General features: G+C 41.1%; 1 protein-coding gene across 2 annotated transcripts in view; it reads right to left on the bottom strand.

Annotated features, from left to right (window-relative positions):
- Positions 1-12,945: 12,945 nt before the first annotated feature.
- KCNJ6 (potassium inwardly rectifying channel subfamily J member 6) overlaps positions 12,946-19,265 on the bottom strand; it is a 222,428-nt gene continuing 216,108 nt past the window's right edge. For both annotated transcript variants that reach the window (XM_043538228.1, XM_007068252.3), the window contains one exon: positions 12,946-18,233. In XM_043538228.1, coding sequence (XP_043394163.1) covers positions 17,908-18,233 — 326 coding nt within the window. In that variant the 3' untranslated portion in view covers positions 12,946-17,907. The remainder of the gene's footprint in view (positions 18,234-19,265) is intronic.

The raw sequence follows: 19,265 nt of genomic DNA, 5'->3' as shown, positions 1-19,265 counted from the left end.
AAGTCAGAGGGTTCTGTGTGAGCATAGCAATCTGCCTGAACAGATTAGTATGTAGAACTCTTTGTGCCCCGTCACTCTGGGCTCAGTGCCGAGCATAGTGCTATGGAGCTATGTAATGCCGGAGGTGCTGTTTTTCCTTTCAGAGAGAGAACTGAGATCTTGAACACACGTGGTCATTGAAGACCCCCTGATGTCCTTGCCATATTGTTCTGCTTATTTAAAATTCATTGTGCAGACTGTTCCAGTTGGATATATTCCTTTTCACTGCTGCTCCTAAAATGTTGTATAGTGTTGCTGTGGGCTATCAAACAACTGTTGCATTTAGCCACAGAAGGGCATCATTTCACGGTGGGAGGAGGTGACTCCTATTATGATGAATCAGGAAAATGTTTGTATTTCTTAGGAATATTACGTGCAACTTGGTTTCCCTGCTCAATTTTATATCACTGCCTGTCTGAATCTACAGAGTTAATTCAAAGAAGGCTGTAAAGGGGGGTTTGTTGACACAGATAAGACAACCTCTCGGGTACCCGCTTCAAAGGAATGAAGATGGCTGTGGTAGGGGAAGAACTTATCTGGCTGGCACCTTCCAAACTAAGATGTTTTTCTCTTTCCAAGCCAAAAGATCCTCAGGGATTAAAAGGTGCCTTAGCAGAAAAGGAGGTGGAGAGTAATCCGCTCAGCTGGAAGCCACCAAGGACCAAATGTCAGCCTGCAGGGAAGCTGTCATGCAGACAGACTGACTCGAGAGTCAGGGTCAGCAGCTGGCAAGCTGTAACTGGGTGCTCAGAGAGAACAGGGGATGTCAAGGCTAAGTCATGTGTACCCAGGGGCTTGAGCGGGAATGCCAAGCTTAGGTAAGACAATATGCATATAAGCCTCTTTGGTTTTTTTTTTTTAATTTTTCCTCTTCTTCTCTCAGCTCTGTATACCGTTTGGGCAAATAAATCATACTGTAGTTTGGATAAACTGCTTGTGTGTGTCTGCATACTATTCCTGACCACAGGCTCACAAAGGAGGTTTCAAGCAGGGTCCAAGTCCAGCTGAATCTGCTAGGAGACACAGGTGGCAGCCAGGGAGATGTAACCTGAAGGCAGTCAGAGAGTGACTGGATTGAAGGATCCTTCTCCAAAGAGAAGTGGAGGCATGGGCCTGCTGCTTGAAAGGGGTGCATTTGTGAGAAGGGGGCTGTAACAGGGTCTCAGAAGGAGCAGCTCCCTCTGGGACTCTGACACCTGTTTTGTCACCAAATCCTGAAGCCCTTTGCCAGGCAAAAACTCTCAAGGAGGTCAGACCCTGAACACTTGCAACTCCCAGTGACTTCAAATATCATGTCGTGTATTCAGCCTGTCTCAGGAGTTTGGGATTTGCCCCAGTGTCTGTAAATGAGTAACAGGGCTGGCCTTACCATGAGGTGAACTGATGCGGCTGCCTCAGGTGCCAGACTGGGGGTGGGGGGGAGGGATCACTAGGACCCAGAGTGTAGAAAATTGTGTCTGCTGCTGGTGCATATGTATTCTCTCTGTTCTAGATACACAGAGATGGTGGAGTGCTGTGCTGGAGGAAGGAGGGCACAAGAGACATAACAGACAGGCAGGAGAAAAGGTGAGAGGGAATAACAGAAAGCAGCAGGAGCTGCAGGGAGAGAGAGGAGGAGGAGCCTCTTACGTACCTCTCTAGCACCCCCAGGAGCCTGGACTGATTAACACCAGCTTCTCAGGGAGCTTCCTCTTTCCTGCTGCTTCCCAGAACCCACTTGAGGAGAACAGGCAGTCAACTGAAGTAGTACGAGCCAGTTAGGCCCTTAAGATGCTGATATCTTCCCTCACTCAGGCCCTGCTACCAGCCTGCTTATTTGTCCCCTTCACTTGAGTGTTGAGAACCACTATAGCTGGCACAAAACAACAGTCATGAGTGAAAGAAGAAAACGCCCCTCTGTCAGAGAGAACACCCTTCTGTCAGAGAGAATTTTGTAGAATTTATTGACATTGATGATATTACAGGAGCTGGTATGACAAATGTGCTTCTTAAAAAGCTGGAAGATACAGGAATTGCGATAGCTGACATGAGAGGTCAGGGCTACGATAATGGTGCCAAAATGAGAGGAAAGAAGAGAGGCGTGCAGACACGGATCCGAGAGTTAAACCCTCGACCTTTTTTTTTGTCCCATGCAGTTCTCATTCATTGAACATGGTGGTCAGTGATGCAGCATCAGCTTTTAGTGAGGCTTCTGAATTTTTTAATGTAATTTAAAGCATCTATGTATTTTCTCTGCATCAACTCATCGATGGCAAATTTTGAAGCAACATCTGGGAACATCCTCTGTGACACTGAAACCACTGAGTGCCACACGATGGGAAAGTCGAATGGAGGCGATAAAGCCTATCAAACACCAAACTGGGAAGATTGATGATGCCATAGTTGCCATTATGGAGGATAATGCTATGACAGGAACTGTTCGTGGGAGAACAGTGGCAGAGGGAAATGGAATCACCAGAAACATACATAACTTCACATTTCTGTGTGGCTTAGTGTTGTGGCATGACATACTGTTTGAAATAAATGTTGTAAGCAAGAGACTCCAAGGTGTTGACCTTGATATATCTGGAGCAATGGAACAACTGGACAAAGCAAAGTCATACCTACAGTCTTACCGGTCAGATGAGGGATTTCAAAACGTTCTGAAGAGTGCACAGAAGTTGGCAGAGGAACTTCACACTGAAGCTATTTTCCTACCCATTCAAGAATACAGGAGTCACCGAAGAAGAAGACATTTTGATTACGAGGCACGGGATAATCCCATAAGAGACCCCAAATAACAATACAATACAGTCAGTTGAAGAAAGTTTCATGCAGCTCAAGGAACACAGCAGAATATTTGGGATGTTGTATGATATTCCAGAACTCCTCACTATAACTGAAGACTTACACCAGCAATGCAGGGCAGTAGAGACAGTGACACATGATGACATGCGCGATATTGATGCAAGTGATTTAGGTGATGAACTGAAAGCCCTTTCAAGATACATTTCAGCAGGATCAACTCAAAGGCTGTTCTGGAATATATGTGCACAAATAAGATGACCACCCTCTTTCCAAATGCTTTTATTGCTCTGTGGGTACTTCTAACACTTCCTGTAACAGTTACCAGTGGAGAACGTAGCTTCTCCAAGCTGAAGTTAACAACAACACATCTACGTTCTACAATGACACAGGAGAGGCTGGTTGGCCTTGCAACCATCTCAGTAGAGCATGAGCTGGTCCAGACCGTGAACCTTCAGGAAGCAGTTCAAATCTTTGCAACCAAGGCAGCACAGAAAGCACCACTTTGATTATTCAAACAGATAAAAATGCCAGTGTTTACTATGCAGACAAGAAAAGTTAAGTGTTACTTAACATTTTTGAATAAGGCATTTTAAGTTGTTAGTTCTCCTTTATTGGGGCAGGTAGCAGAGCAGTACCATGAGAGGAGTAGAACAGGAAGAAGGCAGAATTGAGAACTTTCAAAGTTTTGGCCCAAGCGAGGGGGCATGGGGGCATCATTTGAGCTCCCTGCCTCAGGTGCCAAAATATTGTGGGCTGGCCCTGATGAGTAAGGTGATTTGGGGTCCTTTGCAGTAGAAGGCACAGTAGAAATTTGAGCTATTATAGTAAGAACTGAACTCTTGTTTTATCTTAAACATAAAACTTGATTTTTTTCAAAAGCATATCAGTGTGAAAGAAAGTCATAAGTGTAATCCATGGCTGTTGGTACACTGTGACATCATATAAGGTGATGTACTTTAACAATAACAAGAAGAAGTCCAGTTTATATGAGACAGAAGATGGTGAAAGGCAGTTTCAAATTTTCCCAGTTCAATACTTGATATGAGCCAATGACCATTCTTTAAAATCCCCTATTGGCAGCCATCCCTGTTGCCAGCTGTCCTCGCACTGGAGGATGGGGATGCCATTCATGAAAGGACTAGGCGGGCTAGAGGGCAGACCTGTGGGAGTTTTGAGCTGGGGCGCAGGAGAGGCCTAGAAAGCAGTCTGTCTGAGTGGCCACCAGGGGCTTGTAACTACATGTATGAATTGCCCAGGGCCCAAAGGGAAGGATGCACTGGATCAGTGACTGAGGTATTAATGCTGGAGGGGCACTGGGACTGTTTGTTTGCTGATAAAGGTGTGGAAGTGATTTCTGGGTTAGTTTCTGCCTCCCCCAAGGCTGTAGGAGGGATCTCCATCCCAAGTTAAGGGGTGGGAGTTTGAAAGCCACTTCCAGCAAGGGGGGTGTCATAAATATAAAGGGAAGGGTAACCACCTGTCTGTATATTGAACTATAAAATCCCTCCTGGCCAGAGGCAAAACCCTTTCACCTGTAAAGGGTTAAGAAACTAAGATAACCTCGCTGGCACCTGACCAAAATGACCAATGAGGAGACAAGATACTTTCAAAGCTGGAGGGAGACGGGACGGACAAAGGGTCTGTCTGTGTGATGCTTTTGCTGGGAACAGATCAGGAATGCTTTTCATAACTCCTCAGAACTTCTGTTAAGTTAGTAAGTAATCTAGCTAGAAATGCGTTAGATTTCCTTTTGTTAAATGGCTGGTAAAATAGGTTGTGCTGAATGGAATGTATATTCCTGTTTTTGTGTCTTTTTGTAACTTAAGGGTTTGCCTAGAGGGATTCTCTATGTTTTGAATCTGATTACCCTGTAAGGTATTTACCATCCTGATTTTACAGAGGTGATTCTTTTACTTTCATTAAAATTCTTCTTTTAAGAACCTGATTGCTTTTTCATTGTTCTTAAGATCCAAGGGTTTGTGTCTGTGTTCACCGATGCAAATTGGTGAGGATTTTTATCAAGCCTTCCCCAGGAAAGGGGATGTAGGGCTTGGGGGGATATTTTGGGGGGAAGACGTCTCCAAGTGGGCTCTTTCCCTGTTCTTTGTTTAACACGGTTGGTGGTGGCAGCATAGGGTTCAAGGACAAGGCAAAGTTTGTACGTTGAGGAAGTTTTTAACCTAAGCTGGTAAGAATAAGCTCAGGGGGTCTTTCATGCAGGTCTCCACATCTGTACCCTAGAGTTCAGAGTGGGGAAGGCACCTTGACAGGGTGCCTTCACCACAATGGCTCTTCTATACAGGTGGAAAACTTTGTGGGAAATGGGAGGAATTAGTAAACTGCTTATGTTTGTCTTTGCTACCATCTTTCCATAGCCACAATATCAGATGCTATATCAGATGTGTAAATTACTGCTGGCTGTAGAGAAGATACTCTTTGCTTTGGAGTTTTGGTACATGCGTTTCCCATAGCTCTTTTGTTCCATGTTTCAAGTCACAATCCTGCAACTATATGTGAGACTTCAATGAGGCTCTGCATGGGGGCAGGGACCTGCCTATGCACGTGCAGTTGCAGAAGTGGGGACTCTCTCTCACACCTCATCCCACTCAAAGGGGACATTTTGGGGATGGGACTTTTGTCGTGGAGCCTGGAAACTTGGTATTGCTCTTGACATCTCATCATTTGATGGCTGAAACCTCATTGTATCATGCAGTATATTTTTGGATGTATTCTATATTCATAAACTTGACATTTTATTCTGTGCCCTTTGGAACCAACTTCAGTGATAGTCGACTGAAACAAACCGAATAGCAGCGTGTTGCCAAAGAACAGAGGTAACACAGATGGTTTAATATGAATTTAATTGCTCTGGTACACTATTGTCCCTCATAGTTAGATGTGTAGTATGCCATCTGACCCAAAACAGAGACTAGCGCAGCTATAGAAAGTGGTGATAGATAGCTATAAAAGCAAGCACATGAGAAAGCGAGTAGGGATAGATTTTTCAAGAGTGCCTAAGGGTGTGTCAATGCAGCCTGTGGCACTAAGCTTCCCAGCCTGGGTTGACAGACTCAGGCTCATGCTATCATTCTAAACGTAGCTGTACGCTCCAGCTCGAGCTGCAACTTTGAAGCACGGTTTATACAGCACAAGCCCCAGCAGCCTGAGTCTGTCGACCTGGGCTGGGAGGCTTGCTCCTGGGGGCTGTGTAAATGTACCCTAAACAAGTTAGAAGCACAAGTCCCAGGAGCATAAACTTCCATTACAATAGTATCTGAGTGCCTCACAATCTGTAATCTCATGATTTATAAACCAATCTCATGACTGTTGGGGGCCTGACTCATGGTTTTTGAACACTCCAGGGTTGTAATACTGTTGATTAATGTCCACAGGTCTTTTCAGAAGTGTGGTTTTTTTTTGGGGGGGGGGGGGGAAGGGAGCTACTGGATGGCTGCCACATTTTTAACTCCTAGAAAAGTGTTAATGATTTTTTAAAAGGAACAAATAAGCAGTGTTTGGCTGAAACTCTCGGACCTCAATAGCAAATAATAAAGAACATAATTCAGTGAAGAAACATGAACAGGATTTTGATTGAATGTAATGTTTTGGGAACATGGAAAATAGCATGTAAATCTTAGCTGTGATATTTTGGCTATTGTTCTGTATGGTTAGTTTTCGGGACCTTCAGTTTTCAGGCCATCATAGATTAATCACTGACTAACGAAATTCAAACTTCTTTTGACATTTGTTGCTATCGCAGGAAAGTAATCCCCAAGTGAACCAGGAAGTTCAGTGGAAGTTACTATCTGTGAAGTTAACTTGTTTTTTGCTCAGGCGAGGTAGAATGTGAGTCCAGCAAAGTTCCCAAATGCAATTTCAAAACTGTGAAGCTGAAATTAAAGCAAAATGTGGTTGCTCCTACCTGCTACTTACTTTTTCAACCCACATACAGGCTTATATAGGCTTGAGGAAATGACCATGTGTGATCTGTGATGGAAATGGGAAGAAAACCGATCTCCAGCTACAACCAGAGCTGCCAATAAATATATTTTTTTAAAGCAACACATCAAGTACATTTTCTGTCCTGGAAGCTGCACAAGAAATCCACTGGAAAACTTTGCTCTAAATTAGTACTAATCATGGTCCATCTTGCACAATGGTGGTAGAGTTTAGTGGATAAATAAAGACAAATTAAACCAAGGCCATGTCCAAAGTTATTTATTGTTCCAGCCAAAAGAGGAAAACTTCCCCCAATGCGTAAACTGTTTTTGTAACAGTAGTTTCACAAAGATGTTTATATTTTAAAAATGTGGCACTGTAAATTTTCTAAATACATGTTTGTCTTGTGCTTCCATAATAAGTGTGCTTTCATTTCATTGCCCGTGCAAGATACATTGAAACTGGTTCAAGGGAGTTACAAAAGGATTCAAAGATAGTTCAGGAGCCAAACCAGTATTTTAGCCATTCCCAGCTGTTATCGTCTCTTATTATATGATAGAACAATTGTATAAGTAGTAGCCTGAGCATAGATAGTTAATTGTGGTTTACACATAAACGGAGAAATGAAGAAAGGGTAGAAACATTGGCTTGATTTCTGAGAGTTTGTTTTTAATATGTTTTCTTATTGATAGTCCTATGAATTGTTTGCAGCTTTTAATTATTATTAATGAACTTCCATAAATCTTGGGTAGATTAAACTTGCTTCCAAATTTGCTAGCCAAATTCTATTATTATTTAGAAGCTGAGATATATGTTGAAATTTAAGCATGATTTATTTTGTAATTCAGTAAAATTTTAGATCTTTTAATAGCAGGGGACTCGTATTAGCGTCACCCTTAACCTTATGCTGCCCATTAGTGGAAAAGTTCCAAATGTAAAAAGCACTTCTCAGAATTAGTAAACTGTGGGCCAAATTCTGCAGTCTTTAACTGAGTAAATCTCTCATCAGCTTCATAGAAAATAGAGGTTTTAATTACGTTTGTCACTTCTGAATCTACTCTAAATTGTGGCCATCTTTCCAAAAAATGACAGCATTTGTGACTCTGGTAGCTGGGAACTTCTAAACCAGGGCTCGAACTTGGCTACCTAAAACTAGTTACCTAAATTTTTATTTGTCCATCTATTGAATTCAATGGAAATCCAGACTTATGATGCCAAAATGAGATGTCACTCACAGCAGAGTGTGCAGATCTTCATAATATTGTCTTTATTGTGTGATTTGATCAGCAGTTAAATAGTTAATAATGTATATATATATATATTTTATACTGCGGTTCAGAGCTAACACCTCACTGAGATCATTGGTAACAGTCCATACCTTTCAGAGCTATTGTTTCAGGCTGTTTTCTGACCCAGACAGACATAGCTCTGTTAGTCTACAGTAGATTTGCATTTTGAAGATTTTTGGGCACCTATACTAGAAATTGTTGGCCTTTGTTTTAATATTAAACATGCAAGTTTGTTCCATGATTGTTATACTGGTCATCTATAGAATAGAATAGAAAAGCAATTTGGAAACTTTTTTAGCAAGATGGCTGTCAACAGTGTGTGTCACTGAAAGAGCAAGCAGGCTGAGAGAGCACACTTGAACAGAGTTGCCAGGTGAACGCTTGACTGTATTTTTTCCTATGTTGAAGGAACTTTCCAGTGCTTCCAAGAAGAGTACTGATTCTGTGAAGCTACTGCGTTGACAGGTGACATGCCTAGCAACACAATGAATTATTGACAGGAAGCCTCTGTTCAGCTGAGGTTTATAGAAGATTCAACAATCTTTGGGTGCTGCACAAATGGGACTGGCTCTTGGAGACCGTGCCTGCCGATGGAGTCCTCTCATATCGTTTGTACCTTTTATCATGAAGGACAATAAAGCACTCTCTTGCCAAGCTGAGGTGGTGAAAAATGAGGTATGAAGCTACAATATTTGTTTGTGGAGAGTGGAGATGTTCATCTGGAGAAGAAAGGGAAGAAAGTGGGTTTTTTTTTTTTTAAGGCACTCTTATTTCAGGACTACTTAGAATTGATGCTGACAATTGTTTATCCCAAGGAAATATTATCAGATCTTGTGAGAGGAGTAACAGTGGAGTCTGAAATTCTGTGTTTCTCCACAGAACAAGTACAACATAGAAGACGGCAATATAAGTCTCCCCTAGCTTCTTATCCAGTGTGCCTCAGCCATGACCTGGAGGAACAATCACTCATGCTTTTTTAAAGCTTGGCCTCTGTGTTACTGCCGACAAGTCTGTCAGCTGTGATGGTGTTTTTCTGATGTGACCGTTAGTCTATTAGGAACTGGAGGAGTTGTCACTCACCAGCTCATTCCAAGTAGGCCACGAGGGCCTATGATAGTGACTTTCAGTCACTACCAGCTGGGGTCAGATTAAAACTGGTGACTAGCGAAAGCCCTTGAATCTCACTATCAATCTCATGAGTAGAGCTGGCTGGAATGTTTTGATTTTAATTAAGTTTTTGTTCTGAAGGGGTGTGTGTGCAAGGGTGAGAGAGAGACTGAGTCTCTCTAGCATGGTGGTTAGATCACTGCTGTGAGATTTGGGAGATCCAGGTTCCCCACATCAGATACAGAAACACTCAGGTTTTGATCTGAACATCTACTTTTAAACACAATTCTGTTTTCGTGCAAATGTTCAAAAAGTCTTGTTTAGCTGCATAATGGATTTGGTGTCCCCTGAACAGCTCTGCTTATGAGCTATTCAGCTTCTATTACACACATTATTTAATGTTAACTGTCATGAGAGTTAAAGTAATAGCTGACTAATAGATACCATAATGGCAAGGATGGGAGCAGATTAACCTGCATTGCTACAGATGTCTAGCCCTGAGAGTTTTTACGGTATATTGACTGATTTAATATGGTAATGTAATAGTGCTCATTAACAGTGCTAATTAACTGGAATAGTTAATAAAGCATCATGCTAAACTTTTTCTTTAAAAAATTAGAATTCCTTTGAAAAGTTCAATATTTTCATGGTTACGCAATTATCCAGCAAATCAGACTGTTGACTGTATAAAAAAGAGCCCAAACAGTAATATATATATATATATTTTAAAAAAGAAAAGGTTAAGATCTTCATTTACTTAGTCCTATGAAACAGAGCCCTATAAATTTCACAAGAAAATCTCTCGTGTTTTTTTTTCCTCTCAAGATTTTTCCTTTTTTAATTTGTGTGTGTGAGGTTGTTTCTTACCTGGGCAATGAGCTAAGTAAAAGTTTGACTCCTTTTACATTTATTAGAATCAACATGATTGATCTCTGAGATTTTTCTTCAGTTTTATTGTAAAGCTGTTCCATGCATTTCAAGGCACAATAAGCTCGTATATAATCAATACCATAGATATTACTAGACACTTAGTGTCAGACACAGGACAAAAATATGTTTCAGTCCTTGCCATCTAGATGGTAGCAAAAGCCAGTAATAGCAGATACATAATGATTTGTAACATGAGATTTTTTCTTTCAAATGCCATGAATTTTACAGAGTAGCTATTTATTGTATCTTTTTTTAATTGCTGTCTCAGGAATGAAAAGGCGAAAACACATATGAATTGTAAACCCCCTTCCCTGATTCCCCTACAGTACAGAGTTCAGATCAACAGCACTATTCAGTATTTTTAAACTTTGTTTTGGACTTCGCTGATCTAGTATATTTTTGTTGCTCTGTTTATTTATAACAATTTTCTATAGTTTATAAATGTCTTCATTTACTTTGATAACATTTTTTTAAATGGCCCTGATCCAGCAAAGTACTTAAGCTCATGCGTAACTTTAAGCGCTTGACTTTAATGGGACTACTGACTTGCTAAAGTGCTTTGGTGGGTCTGGGCCTATATGACTGTATATATACTTGAATTCAGTCTAATTCTTCCTATATTTGTCAGGGATCTTTTGTATCTAGTAAGAGCCACTTCACCTCTTAAGTAGAAATTTTGTTTTTTTATTATTTTTTAATCCGAAATTTTGTGTTGGTGAAATGAGCTGGTTGACAGCTCGTGAGACTGAAGTCTTTCATTTGCCCCCAGAAAAGGTACAGCACAAGCAAAAGGAGTGCAGGTTCCCTGCCCTGCACCCTGATTCAGAGAGACCATCTCTAAGAGGGAGAGCGAAGCTCAACTTCCACATTCATTTGATCCTTGGCCTCTTTAGCGAGTGTGCAAAGAAGGGTGCATAGGCCTTACATCACCAAAGCACTTATGCATGTGGTTAACTTTAAGCATCGGAATACTCCCATGGGACTTAAAGCACATGGTTGAAGTTAACCACATGCTTAAGTGGTTTGCTGAATGGAGGTATAAATGCTGGTGGTGTTTCATTGATGTGGATGCCTCTCCTGAGACCACCATGTTCGGGATTTTAAAAAGTAAGAGCAAACAGAAGTGCCAAGATCCTTACTTTGGCACCCAACTAAGTGGCCTGATTTTTCAAAAGGGTTCAGCGCCCAGCGGTTCCCACTGAAATCAGTGGGAGTTTTTGGATCTTCAGCACTTCTGAAAATTAGGCAAGTGCCTAACTGTGGATTTAGGATCTTAACTTTTTGCTCTACTTCTGAAAATTTTCACATGAGCCTAAAATGTTGCTGGCAGAGGATACCAATTTTCATTATGGCCTGAGCCAAATTCATTCTAATGACTTAGAAGTAACACATTTGTTTTTCCCTGACCCAACCAATCCCTTCTGATTAGAAATTTCAAGTGAGATACTGGTGGTTTTTACTTTAACATAAGTTTACCTTGGAATCAAATTTGATTGTAGACATATTCTTAGAGAGATCACTTGTCATTCAGCAGAACTCTGTATAAGTATAAAATGTGAGTTTTGATAATGTATACTTTTTTCCCCACCTAAGAGCTTTATATACTGTACATGTCAAATGGATCAATCAGCACAGGATGCTATAATCCTTTCATTATGGGTGGTGCTTGGAAAATGACAATCCCAATCCCTGCATCACAAGTCATTTAACATAGATCTGTCAGTGAGGACCTCAGGCCCTCATGTTTCAGCAGATCCCTGCTACGGCAGGAGGCAAGGGATATGGAAGTGAGGACACTTGCCTCAATACCACGCATCCTTGTTTTCCCAGGCCCTGTGGAAGTCCAGAGTGGTTCAGTTTCAACAGGCTGGAATGGATGGGATGGGACCAGTAGCTCCTCATCAGTTCCTCCCATTCAATCTGCAAATGATGCCACCACAAATAACTTCACACAGAGGCCACAGTCACTTGAGAGGCTTCCTTTTTATGGCTTGGGAATGCAGCTGAAGTGGATTTACCCCTTTCCTCCAGCAGATCCTACGAGAGCTGCAGGTTTGGGGCTGGAATCACTGGCTTCTTCATTGGGAGGCAAAGGAAGGAGCTGGCAATTGTGCCCATCTGACAGAAGAATTCAAAGCAGATTACACAAAATGAAACTCTGAATTTTGACTCTGCTGTGTGGGTTATTCTCACATTAGGGGGGAATGGGCCAGAAGTGTGATGTGCATTTGTCAATTTGCTTAAAATAGAAAACTAATTTCACACCCGTGAGATGAAATACATACTTTGCCGGGTTTTAGAACAGAGTTTGTCTTTTGCTATGATAAGTGTTACATCTACATGCCATCTGGGGTATCAACATACAGTAAATCTCTGAGAGAATCATCATAGAAGTGTAGGACTGGAAGGGACGTCGAGAGGTCATCTAGTCCAGTCCCCTGCACTCAAGGCAGGACTAAGTATTATCTAGACCATCCCTGACAGGTGTTAGTCTAACCTGCTCTTAAAAATCTCCAGTGATGGAGATATCACAACCTCACTAGGCAATTTATTCCAGTGGTTAACCACTCTGACAGTTAGGAAGTTTTTCCTAATGTCCAACCTAAACCTCCCTTGCTGCAATTTAAGCCCATTGTTTCTTGTGCTATCTGCAGAAGTTAAGAACAGCAATTTTTCTTCCTCCTCCTTGTAACAACCTTTTACATACTTGAACACGGTTATCATGTCCCCTCTCAGTCTTCTCTTCTCCAGACTAAACAAACCCATTTTTTTCAATCTTCCCTCATAGGTCATGTTTTCTAGACCTTTAATCATTTTTGTTGCTCTTCTCTGGACTTTCTCCAATTTGTCCACATCTTTCCTGAAATGTGGTGCCCAGAACTGGACACAATACTCCAGCTGAGGCCTAATCAGTGTGGAGTAGAGTGGAAGAATACTTCTTGGGTCTTGCTTACAATACATCTGCTAATGGTGAAGCAGGACTCAGTTACGCTATAGTCACCCATACAAGTGATTCTGGAAATCCAGTGGAGTTTGAAGTGGTGGGTGGGAGAGAGGGAAGATGGATATATTGTTAGTGTCTACATTTTTAATATTTAGTTTAAATTTTTGTTCAGGGGCATGAAACACAATCCTTTAAACTAAACGAGGGATCCTTAGGCTCTTGCATTAAGAAGAATTTAGTTCACAAAGTCCAAGTCTGTGTCAAATAGTTCCCCCAACTGTCATTAATGTCATTCCCTTTCCTCACAGTCAATGGTGTATTAGCCACTGGGCCAATGGGGCCCGTGCCCAGGGGCCCTGGCCAATTGGGGAGCCCCAGAAAAATGAATGTCCCCACACCCTAACCTGCTCCGCCTGCCTGGTGCTCCAGCCAGGGAGTGGGATCGGAGCATGGGGGCTTTCCCTGCTCTTCCCACCCGGCACGGGGGGCAGGTGGGTGGGCAGAACGGGGCAAGCCATTCCCCAGCTGGAATGCCAGGCAGAATGGGGAAAGCCCCCGACCCCACTCCCCAGCAGGAGTGCCAAGCGTGTGGAATGGGGCAAGCCCCTGTGCCCTGACCCATTTCCCTGGCAGGAGCATTGTGATAGGGGTGTGTGTGTGTGGGGGGGAAATCCCAGGGGCCCCACAAAACCCTAATCCGCCCCTGCTCATAGTGAGAGTCCAGCTGTATTTCTTCTATTGTATATGATTTGCATCATGTTATCAGAATGATGTCACATAGTATCAGAATTTCAGAAGACAAACCATCTTCAAAACTGCCTGAAAGCAAAGATGTATTGAGAAAAGAAAATACTGAAATACATTTTTCCATTGTATCTTATTTAGAAATCCCCACTAGATACAAAATAAGGGTTGTTACATCTCAGCCTCTTGAATACAGCAAGACTATTTGGAGCAAGTCTGAATTAAGACTCTAAGATTTAGTGCCACCTCCTGCTCATGCCTTTCCAGTATTATTGAAAGAAAATGGTATATACTTTCTCCTAGTGGGAAATAGAAAGGGTGACTAAAATCATTGTCATGTGATCAGAAAGTCACTTTATACATATGGAAATTTCTTTTTAAAGTTATAAATAGGGTTTCCACTTTCAAATTTAAATGCCACTCAGCAAAAAATTTCAAAATAGATTTTGATGAAACGTACACCAAAAATACCCCAAATCTTAAATTTGTGCATTGTTGAAAATTGTTTGCAGATGGAATCTGTGATCCTAACAGACCTACCAGTCTCACTATGCCTTTGAACCTGCAAACTCTCACACTTGTGTGTAACTTTGCTCACACAAATTGATTTCAGAGGGATTGCTCATGTGCATAACGTTACTCACGTGTTTAAGTATTTGCAGGACCAGGGCCTAGAAGTTCAACTCCCAGAGTTGCCAGCTTTGTTGTAATTTAAGGAATACCATTTTTATTCCTAAAATAATACACCAGAACTTGCCTTAAAATAAAAATGGAGGGTCAGGTCCTCAGGTGGTATAAATTCATGTAGCTCCATTAAAGTCAGTACATCTATGCCAATTTACACCAGCTGATGATCTGACCCAGAAAATGTGGGTGCAGAAAAATGAACATGAAATAGGAGCTTTGGATGGATTTTGGTTGCTTATGTAGCTAGCTACTCACATAAAAATGTCACATTATTTATGTTCCTTAAATTTGATTTGCCAACAATATTACTGGGCATTGGCATTTCCAAATATATTGTTTTAATAAGAGCATGAGTCAAAATTATCAGATAAATGTATATACTGTAGTAATGAAAAACACAACTCAGTACGGTCAGCTTTGAAAATCCATTGTTAATTAACAGCATTCAATTCTTAATTGTTTTTAACAGTTCAGTTGAAGTTGTTGACACAAAATACATTGTTAAACTGCTTAATCAATCATTGTAGAAAAATAGAGGTGTTTGATAGGGACATTATAGTACAAAGTTTCTGTGAAGCTTTCCCGTTGAAAGCCTTGGAGACTTTTCGTTTTTAAGCTTACATTACAAAAATGAGAGTTTTTGTAAACTTTACATTTCATACCACATTAATAGCAAAGACAACGAGAGACAGAGAGAGACCTTATGCTTTAAGTGCCCTAGTCACAAAAATATAACTTACCCATGCACATGCCCTAATAGCATAAAGTCTATTTTTTTGTACTAAAGGGCACAAAAAGGTTTAAAAGCCGCTGTTTTATTGAACACGAGAAGCTCTTCTTAAACTGCAGCGATGGATTATAGAAGGGCCCAGTAAATTACAAGAGCAAAAAGCAGATTAATCCTATGAGGAGTTCTCTGCTTTAAACTCATGTACTCTGCTCTAGGACTACAGGCTGACACACACAGACTGAGCTCCCCCCCCCACAGGTGGTGCTTCATTACTTTTAGCAAGTATCTTTGCTACGGGGCTCTCCCTTAGAAGACTATCTCTGATGTGCGACTAGTGTTCTCCAATGAAATTTCAGAGTGACTCTTCCTTTAAAACACCTTAAGAAGCACGCATACACCCTGCTCTACTGTGTGAATTCCTTGGCTCTCAAGAACAGCCTAAAAAACAGGGTGTGCTGTATAAACCATAGTACTGAGCAGGTTCTGACACTGTGTCAGTAAACAAAGGGTACCATTGTATTTTAAGAGTCTGTAGCAAAACCAGTTTTATTTCGCCAAACTAAATGAAAATAAGCAGCAATCTGTAACTACCTGATGAAATCAGTCATCCTAGTGGAGGGGATGAAAATATATCTTTTGAACAATTGCTTAAATTGTGGAATTGTACGAGTAGCTTCTTTGTGAAAACCTGTTCAGGAAAATTTTCAGAAATAAAGCAAACACGAGGCTTAGCTGTTTTGATTGGTGTGATCCGGGTGTGCAAAACCTCCGCCTGGAGACCATCTTAGCTGTAGGGGCCAAATCAACTCTTAATGACTCAATGAAAATTAAGGATGGGCAATTGCGTTGCAGTAAAAACAGTGTATAGATGTGAAATTAATGTGAAGGATATATCACAGTGCAAAATTTCCACCTGCCCACTAGGTTTCTCCTGAGGTTTTTTCCTTCTATTTGAATTTAAAAGCTTCTGTACAAAAAACCCCCTTTAAATTCTTTTCAGTGTATTTTTCCTTTCCAGACTAGGCAGGTACCAAAAGAAAATTAAGGCTGCAGTTTGTTTTTCTCTTGACTGAGGGAAATGGTACTCTTTATGGGCCAGAGCCAAAGCCCGTTGAAGTCTATGGGAGTCTTTTATTTGAATTAATACTATTTTACGCACACTGGGCCTGATGCAACAATCCTTACATTGAGTAATACCATACACTGTGAGTCACCTCACACTGAGTGTATTTGAGAAGTTAGGTACTACTCTATGCTCCAGATCCTCAGCTGGTGTAAATCATGCAAATCATCATAGTTCTGTTGCATCAAATCAAAATTATTCAAATCAGCTGAGGATTTGGCCCAATATGAATAAGGGTGGGAGGGTCTACTCATTTGAATAGAGATGTCAGGAGTGGGCTTTTATATGAGAAACCCTGACGAAAATTACCTAGGGCCAGAAAGCCTGTTGGGAATTTTCAGGACCAACAAAGTGCTAATGATGTTAATGAATGAATCTCATTGACGACAACTTTAGATGAAATTCAATTATGTCTTCCCAGACCAAGTAGTTAAAAGTGTTCCCTACTTACCTATGAATAACATTCAGAATTTTTAATGGCTTATGCTGTTTACATAGAAAACTACATAGTTTTAATCCAGTGGTTTGGGGAAAAAAAGAATCGTTTCCCACGGTAGTGCACTTACAGGGTCCTAGCCCAACATGAACTTGCTCTTTGTATTAGCAGCATACCGGAGATGCTTGTGTTTTCCAAGAGTCTGCCACAGTCTAATTCAGGCTGAACTGCCAAAAATAGCCAGGAATGGTTTACCCTGTAATATTACAAAAGATAGAATCATTTTTGTAAACAGTTTCACAGTATCTCAGTAATGTTTCAATTTCTCCACCCTGCCCTCCCCCAGACTTTTATGGCTTTTGAGAATCCGTAAAATGATTTGTTAGGGAGACAGTGAGGTCTTCTAACTAGCTGCCAGTCTGGTACACTGAAGAAAATATTGGGCACAAAAAGGGCCAGATATACAGGGAAGAAACTAACATACTCCAAAGATTAAACCAGAAATGCCGATTCAATTTTTTGCATCCCAATATTTCTAGACTTATGTATCGAAACCTACATTAATTACACATCTCTGTACATTATTTAGAAGTTCTTTACTACAGTACTTTTGTACATGCTGGGTTTATTACGAAATTTAAAGAGCAAGTAATTACATAAGGCATATGTACAGTATCCTGTTGAGCTGCCGCTCTTTCTGCTCACCTCAGTCTTAAAGCTGCAATGCCCTTTTTCATTGGAGGCATCACATCCTGTTTATGAAACTGTCTTGAAATATATAAAAATTAGAGCCAAGGCCCACGGCATTAACAAACATTAATCAGTCTTTTTCCTTTTATTATCCCAGATAATGAGTTTTTCCCCCTGTCCCCCCTCCCCCCTTTTTTTGGTTCCTTTTTAAACACACCTGTGGTCGTGAACTTGTATTTATCCAGAGGAAATATGCAATTATTGGAAGGGCAGTGATCAGAGATTTCATTGTATATAAGGGATATTGCAGCTTTAACTCACGTCTTTGCTTATTGTAGGAATCACTTGATTTGTTTGGGCAGGTAGACATGTCAAACCTTAAATATTTCTTTTCTTGTCATAATAATAAAAAAGGGAAGGATCAAAAAGAAAAAAGAGGTTGTGTGGTGAACCTCTGCTGGTTCAAACTTTGGATTCATTCTCTAAATTTGCCACGTCACCATTCCTTTCGGTTTGGTCTTCGTGGTTCTTTCCCCTCTCTTCAGTTTCCAGGTCAGCGTGCTGGTTTAATTTGCTGGACACAGACCAAGTCAGGGGCAGTTCTGCTCGGCTGGCCATCTCTGCCAGTTCTTTGGCACTGTAAGACGGTGTGTTGGTCTCGTATGTTTCATGAAAGCTGTTGTAGTCAACTTCATAAAATCCATCCTCCAGCGTGAGGACAGGTGTAAAACGATGACCCCACAGGATCTCACTGGTTACATAAGAACTTCGAGCTTGGCATGTCATTCCTGTAAAGAGAGAGAGGGAGAGAAAATGGTAATACGGACCGAGTGCCCCAAAATGATTCTTGTTGTAGTTTTACATAGCCGAGTGGTTTGTATTTAGTACTGCATGATAGAAGTGATATGCCAGACAAGTCACAAGTTCACTGCCCCTTGACAATTAAAACTAAGCAAAAATTCGCCATGTGCCATTTGACAAACTTTACCTTTATTTTTTGTGGGTATGGTCCACAAAATTCTCACATTTATTTGTTTAGTTGGAAGTAGTCTTGAATTTCATCAGCAAGTAATTCTCAGGCTGCAGATGAGTCACAGTCAATTTGCTGAGACTAGTAACCGTGTTTATTCTGTTCCCTGATGGAGGACTTGTGTAAGTAACTCTGCCTAGATTAGCTGAAGAACTAATACAAAAACCTTTACTCCGGTTGAGCTGTCCACTGAGAGTCTGACACAGGGACCGACTTTGTCTTGCCCAAAGGTTTGGGACACCCTTAAAGTTAAGTCACTCTGAACCTCAAACTGACAGTCTACTCCGAAATTTTAGCAAATCTCTCAAGCGTACGTTGTGAAAATTTGTGGCATGGGATGGAAAGGATTGGGATAAACTTCTGCCTTAACTTTTCTTCACAATACGGCTTCCACTGGGACTTTTGCCCTTTGGAATGCTCGAAGGGGCATCAACCCTAAGGAATCCTATGGATGTTGTTAAGGAAGCTTGGGGAAAGCAGCCAAACCAAGTTCAAACTATAGTTCTGCATGTCCTCTGGATGAGGAAACGTCCGTCCACAGTGTAGAGATTTTCTCAGGAGAACCTACCTCAAACCAAACTGACCAGAGGAAGGCACTGTAATAAAGGATTATGGGAAAGGGACATACTGGTTGTGATTAGGGACAGGAAAAAGTGTAAGGAATGGGGGATTGAAGGTTATAAAAACATTTTCCCAAAAAAGTGGGATTTTGAGGCCATGATATAGCAGTTTTCCTTAAATTATTTCCACATTGTTTGCACAATTTTTGAATAACAGTGGTCACACAACT

Source organism: Chelonia mydas, chromosome 1 (assembly GCF_015237465.2).
Source record: "Chelonia mydas isolate rCheMyd1 chromosome 1, rCheMyd1.pri.v2, whole genome shotgun sequence".
NCBI classification, from domain to species: domain Eukaryota; kingdom Metazoa; phylum Chordata; order Testudines; family Cheloniidae; genus Chelonia; species Chelonia mydas.
Note: the sequence above shows the minus strand (reverse complement) of the source record. Positions and strands in the feature narration are given on the sequence as shown.